Source organism: Chiloscyllium plagiosum, chromosome 37 (genome assembly GCF_004010195.1).
Source record: "Chiloscyllium plagiosum isolate BGI_BamShark_2017 chromosome 37, ASM401019v2, whole genome shotgun sequence".
NCBI lineage: Eukaryota > Metazoa > Chordata > Chondrichthyes > Orectolobiformes > Hemiscylliidae > Chiloscyllium > Chiloscyllium plagiosum.
In genome coordinates this window covers 17,891,376-17,898,280 of record NC_057746.1, presented here as the reverse complement: position 1 = coordinate 17,898,280, position 6,905 = coordinate 17,891,376, and the positions used below count along the sequence as shown (strand labels likewise).

Genomic DNA, 6,905 nt, shown 5'->3' with positions numbered 1-6,905 from the left:
TGCCTGCAACTGGAACACAGTATTCTTCACTCTATTCTATTACCTTAATGCACTTATGATCTGCCTGTAAAAGACACAAAACAAAACTTTTCACTTTACCCCAGCACGTGACAACAATAAAGCAAATCAAATCAAACCACCTCCACCTGGCAGGAGAGGGTACTGCAGCCCAATAGCATTCAGTGATAATCACATCCAACAGATGGCGCTGTCACACAATCAAACACTCGGGATGGTGGAAATCAGAAATAAAATCAGAAAATGTTGCAGATTAGATAGCATTAATGGACAGAGAACTGACATTAATGGGGAGTTAGATACTGGGGATGCTGGAAATCCTTGGAGATGGTAGATTTTCTGTAATTCCCCTCCTCAATGACGCAATGAGCACAATACAGCAATACAGAAACAAAAACAAAAGCTGCTACAAAAGCTCAGACTCTGCATCGAACCCGAAATGCTCACTCTGATCTCTCTTCTCAGATGTTGCCAGATCTGCTAAGCTTTTCCAGCAGCTTCTGTTTATGTAAGCATCCGCAGTTCTTTCGGCTTCTATATAAATGCAGCTTTGTTACCCGTCAGTGTTTGGATTTCTCCCTCCGGGTGCAGAGTGAGAAATGGAAACACAGAGAAATCCCAGCTCCAGACTGGGAAACGGGTGAAGAGGTGGAGGATGGGACTGAAGCCGGAAGTAAATGAAGGAAGGAGAGACACATATATTTAATTCACTTCTTATTTTCACCATCTGATTTTAATTTTGTATTGGCTTTATGTACAGTCTGACTGTCATTTTGCAAAGTATAATTTAAAAATTGAATAACACATTCAGTGATAAACTGGTTTCTAACCCCCAATCCCTCACCTCTGGCGCTGATCCACTCCCAGCGTCAAGTCACCTTGAGGTCAGGGAGATCCCGAGGTCCCACCACTTTCCGAAATTCAGGTCCAAACTGGAGCAGATTCTCAGAAACTGGTTTTCATAAAATGTTTGAAAGAAAGGATAAAGTTTCCCAGTGAATGTATTCCCAGTGAAGGTGTGGAGTTGGGACTTGGTGTCCACGTTGTAAAATGAAACTGTCCCAGATTCATAACTGAGATAAATTCCCACCTTCCTGGGGATCTGACCGACAGGGAGAGGAGATTGAGGAGAGGAGTTTATATAAAACCGATCCTCAAACCACTCAATGATCCAGAATCCATCCTCTGGTATCACACTGACGCCGCTCTTCCTCTCCACAGACTCTGAGGCTACTCCCAGACTCCAGCACCGATTCCCTTCCACCTCGACCTCCCAGTAATGTCTCCCCGATGTGAATCCCTGTGATCCCAGGACACAGAGATGGTCTATAAACCTCTTCTCGGTGTCAGGGAGATTCCTCCGGGTCCCAGTCAATTTCAAACTCTTCAGATCCTCAGAGAGCTCGAGCCAGGGACTCGCTGTTTTCACATCCAGGGTCACAGAGACTGGGAGAGAAACACAGAGAATTAGTGTGTTTGTGTGTGTGTATCAATGTCAGAGACTTGGGTTTTATTTGGGGACCAACGATAGTGAGGGGACTCACTGAAGGTTTCAGGAGGGCATTTTGTCTCATGGGGGTCATCTGGTGGTAGGTAAGGGGGGTAATGCTTGGGAATATGGGATGGATACTCATGTATCAGGAATGGGACTCACTGGGGGATCAGGGATTTGTCAGTGGGTCAGGGCAGGGGTAGAGGATCACGTTTGGGATTGGTGAAAATGAATTAGGAGCAGTTTTGTTGTGGTATCCTTTAGATCCATCAACTCCCACAGTTACCTGGACTATATATCCTTGCACCTGCTTCCTGTAAGGATTCTATCCCATTCTCCCACTTTCTTCATCTCTGTCCCATATGTTCTGATGATTCCACCTTCCACTGGCGTGTCTCCGAAATGACCGACTTTTCTTTCAACAGAGAAATCCCCCACTTCAGCCATGTCCAACCCATCTCTCACTTTCCTGCCTTCAGTCCGTACCCTCCTTCCCAGAACAGCAATCGTCCTTGTCCTCACTTTCTATCACACCTTCCAAAGGCTCATCCTCTGCCATTTCTGTCACCTCCAACTAGATGCCATCACCAAACACACTGACAGCATTCCGCAGGGGCCATTTGTCTGGGACAACCTGGTCTACTCCTCCATCACCTCCTAATGGTTTCTCACTGCTCCATGTTACCTTCCCATGCAATCATAGAAGGTATAACATTCACCTCCTCCCTCTTCACTGTCCAAGGCCCCAAATACAGCCTACCTTTCCTCTCCCTATAACTCAAGTCCTCCAGACTCGGTAACGTAATTGCAAATCTTTTTTGTACCTTTTCCGTTGAATAACATCTTTCCTATAGCAGGGCAATCCAGAATTACACGCAGTACTCCAAATGTGACCTCACCAATGTCTTACACAGCTGTAACATGACATTCCAACTCCTGTACTCAATGCTCAGACCAATGAAAGCAAGCGCGCCAAACACCTTCGTCACCACGCTGTCTACCTGTGGTGTCACTTTCAAAAAACGATGTACCTGAACCCCTGGGTCACTCTGTTTGACAATACTCCCCAGGGCCCGACTATTAACCCAATAAGTTTTGCCCTGGTTTGTTTTATGAAAATGAAACACCTCACATTTATCTGCACTAAATTCCATCTGCTGTTCCTCAGCCCACTGGCCCAGTTGATCAGGATCTCATTGTACGCTCAGATAACTTTCTTCATTGTCCACTGTACCATCAACTTTGGTTTTATCAGAAACCTACTAACTATGCCTCATATATTCTCATCCAAAATTGTTTATTTAAATGATGAACAGCAGTGGACCCAGCATTGACCCTTGCCGTACACTGCTGGTCAAGTCTGAACGACAACACTCTATCATCACCCTCTGTCTCTTACCGTCAATCCAATTGGTCCTGAGTAGATTCTCCACCTGAGATCCCAAACTGAGCTCCTGTTGGTGTATGAGCTCAGCTTGTACTTTACACTGACCTCACAGACAGTAACCTGTGGTTTTAATTATGGACGCGTCTGCAGTGTGGCTGTACTGAGATGGAGTCACTAAAACTGACCGGAGGAAACAGACACTGATCCAAAGCAAGGTGTTACTGCTTGAAGAACCTGACAGCGACCCAGAGGAACCTGACATTCAGTTGCAGAACATCAAAAGGAAAAGTTTCCACCCTGATGACCCTCCCTGAGATGTACTGGTTTGATCCCCTGCCCATGAACTGAACTGTGTGAACAGCAGGAGATCACTTGGAGCTGAACCATTCCTGCAATTCCAGAGGATGCTGCTCAGAGCTGACCCAGTCTGTCCAATGAACAGCTGAACACAACTCTTGTTATTGACTGTAACTAATACATTCCCCTCTGTGAAATACAGAGCCACCCTCCCACTCAGCAAACCTGCAAGAACTGTAGGTGGGACATTTCCTGAACTGGGGAAACTATCAATCTATCAGCACTGACACGCTGAGACATCAACACATATAATTACCATAAACGACAATGATCCCAAAGACCATGAGCTGGTAAAACAGAACCTTCCTCCCCACTCTCACTCAGCTCATCGGCAGAAACCAAGACCAACAAGGTGTCTCAGTTTCGTGACCTCACCATGTCCCGAAACCTGGATGTATCAATTAATGCATTCTATAAGTGTCATGCAATTAAAACATTCTTGCAATTCAATGCCTTTATAAGTGTGAATGGATAGATAAATACTCAATGGATTTATGAAATATATAGAGAAATATATATTTAATGTATAAAATATAGATATTGTGGCAACTTATGTTCATATGAAATAAAGTCTTTCAGCAAAAATGCCAAGTAAAATTAAATTCCTCAATTTAGAAAATGAAAGATCGTTCCAATGAGATGAACCTTAGCTTAATTTACACAAAGCAGTTAGGAAATATACTTCAATATTTATGATCAATAGGATCAGTTTAATTGAATTGTAACACGTTTCTGTACTTACCACAATCTAGTTCTGTGTTGTCGTATCCTGCATGGAACAAGAAAATTTAATATCTCACATTTCTTATTGACTGTCTATCAAACCTATCAGCTGTAAGCTCACACATTGGCAATTAGTAATGCCCTCCCTCAGACTGCATCATCACTGCTGGGCTCGAATCCACCCATAAACAACATGGAACAAATGTCTCAGGACATTTTAACCCTTCACCATTCAATATTGCTGCTTAATTTCAGGTCAAACCCTCTGCCACCATTATTTCTTGGACAGCAGCTGTTGGTGATGATTCGGTTCCTTCCATTTGTATCTCATTTCACAGAAGAACAGAAACGACTGAAGAAACTCAGCAAGTCTGGCAGCAACTGTGGAAAGAGAAACAAAGTTAACCTTTCCAGTCCGATATCACCCTTCTTTGGAGGACACACATTCTAAATAAGAGTCATAATGAACATTGTTTCTCTTTCTCTACAGTCTGTGATAGATCTGTTGGGTTTCTCCAGCATTTTCTGTTTTTATTTCAGATCTCCAACATCTACAGTACTTTGCTTCTATTACAGCAGCTGTCAACCATACTTTAGAGTCATCGAGTCATACAGAATGGAAACAGACCCTTCGGTCCAGTCAGTCCATGCTGAGCATAATCCCAAACTAACTAGTCCCTGGGGGGACAGGAGATGTGTTGATGGTATTCTGGAGGCTGGCCCCATCTCTCCAAACATTTCTTATTCATGTACCTATCTAAATCTCCTTTAAATGCTCTAACTGTATCTGCATCCACCATTTCTTCTGGAAGTTCATTCCACACACGAACCACTCTCTGTTAAAAACATTTGCTCTTTTTTTTTATCTTTCTCCTCTCATCTTAAAAAAATGCCCCCAGTCTTGAAATGCCCCACCCTAGGGAAAAGACACTTGCCATTCACATTATCTATAGCCCTCATTATCTTATGAACCTCTATAAGGTCACTCCTCAACCTCCGACCCTCCAGTGAAAAACATCCCAACCTATCCAGCCTCTCCCCATAGCTCAAACCCTCTATTACCAGCAACATCCAGGTAAATCTCTTCTGCGCCCTCTCTTGGTGAATAATTTCCTTCCTATAGCAGGGTGACCAGAATGGGACACAGTACTCCACAAGAGACCTCACTAACGTCCTGCACAACCTCAACATAATGTCCCAACTCCGACACACAAAGATCTGACCAATGAAGGCAAGCTTATTTTTTGGGTTTTTTTTGTTTCTTCACTTCATAAAGATTGTTCGGAAATAACTCCACAGAGGCAGGTATCACCTCAGCAAGTTTCCCTCAATTTATACATGAACAGTCCTTGACTTTAATGTTGTCTCATTCCGAGTCAGGTACCCAAGTGTCCATTTCTCTGACACTCACCCCCCTCAGGGCTCCCTGACTGAATCAAATCAACATCCCCAGCTTATATTCTGAGGTCTAGCTGGCCGACTTTGTGATAATCACCAAATGTTCCTTCTTATATTTTACTGTATTATTAATTATAGACTGAAATTTTTTAAAAAATGCTTTAAAACCAGGGATTAGTGGAGGATTGCTGATTGTTTTTGAAAGCAAGCACAGGCCCTCATTAGAAGCACTGCCGCCCCTTATTACCTCAGTTCACCTCCGCCACCCTGTCAGCGGTCTACATCCTACCCCATGTAGAAGCGAAGAGTGCCCTGGATGAAATATACAACGCTACAAATTCACTTGAGACGGAATGCTCCAAGGCCATATTCACTTTAACACGACCAACCTCAAGAATGTGCCTCCAGAATACCATCAACACATCTCCTGTCCCACCAGGGGGCCAAACATCCTTGACCACTGCTACACAACCATCAAAGATGCCTATCTCTCCATACACAGTTCAAATTTTGAAAAATCAGATCACACCGCTGTACTCCTCCTCCCTGCTTACAAGCAGAAGTTGAAATGTGAGGACACAGTGTAGAAGATAGCACCGATCTGGCCTGAGGCAACAGAACAGCTTCTGCAGGACTGTCTGGAACCAGTGGGCTGGTCCATATTGAAGAATTCAGTGGCTAACCTTGACAAGTCTCCCACCCTGGACACGGATGTCATTAGCAAGTGTACAGAGAACTGCATGACAAAGAAGTCAATCCATATGTTCCCCAACCAGAAACCATGGATGAACCGTGAAATCCAGTGCCAACTGCAGAACATGCATAAGGTGTTCAAGTCAGATGGTCCTGACCTTTACAGGAAATCCAGGTTCGACCTCGGTAAGGCCATTAGGAATGCCATTAGGCAATATCAGACCATGTTAGAGACTCAAACTAACCATCTGTGGCAAGGCCCACATGATATAAAGGGATAGAAAATGAAACAGAACAGATAAAAGTACATCCCTCCCTGATGCGCAAAATATTTTTTACAATCATTTTGAATGCAAAGTCAGTGAAACAATGTCTCCTGCCCTGACAGCCTCAGGTACCCACGCTCACTGCTGCACAGGTTAGATTGGCCTTCCTGAGAGTGAACCGACAGAAAAGGACTGGCCCAGATGCAGGCCCTGGCCATGGACCAGCTGGTGGGAGTATTCACTGACATCTTTAACATCTCCTTACTATGATGTGAAGTCCCCACCTGCTTCAAGAAGACCACTATCATCCTGGGGGTGCCAAAGAAAAATCATGCAGCATGACTCAATGACTACAGCCCATGGCTCTGGCCTGCAGAATCGTGAAGTGCTTTGAGAGGTTAATCAGATCCTATCAGCCCCAGCCTCCCAGCCTGCCATGATCCTTTGCAATTTGTCTTCTGGGGCAACAGGTCCATAGCAGATGACAACTCCCTGACCCTACACTCATCCCTGGAACAGCTGGACAATAAGGATACCTAAGGCTTCTACTTATTCATTACAGCACCACCTT

At 44.2% G+C, this 6,905-nt stretch overlaps 1 protein-coding gene across 1 annotated transcript in view; it reads right to left on the bottom strand.

Moving 5' to 3' along the window:
* Nucleotides 1-745: 745 nt before the first annotated feature.
* Nucleotides 746-6,905, bottom strand: part of LOC122541244 — a 27,078-nt gene continuing 20,918 nt past the window's right edge. The window contains exons 7-8 of the mRNA XM_043677860.1: nucleotides 3,997-4,023; nucleotides 746-1,464 (exon numbers count right to left, since the gene is read on the bottom strand). Coding sequence (XP_043533795.1) covers nucleotides 893-1,464; nucleotides 3,997-4,023 — 599 coding nt within the window. The 3' untranslated portion in view covers nucleotides 746-892. The remainder of the gene's footprint in view (nucleotides 1,465-3,996; nucleotides 4,024-6,905) is intronic.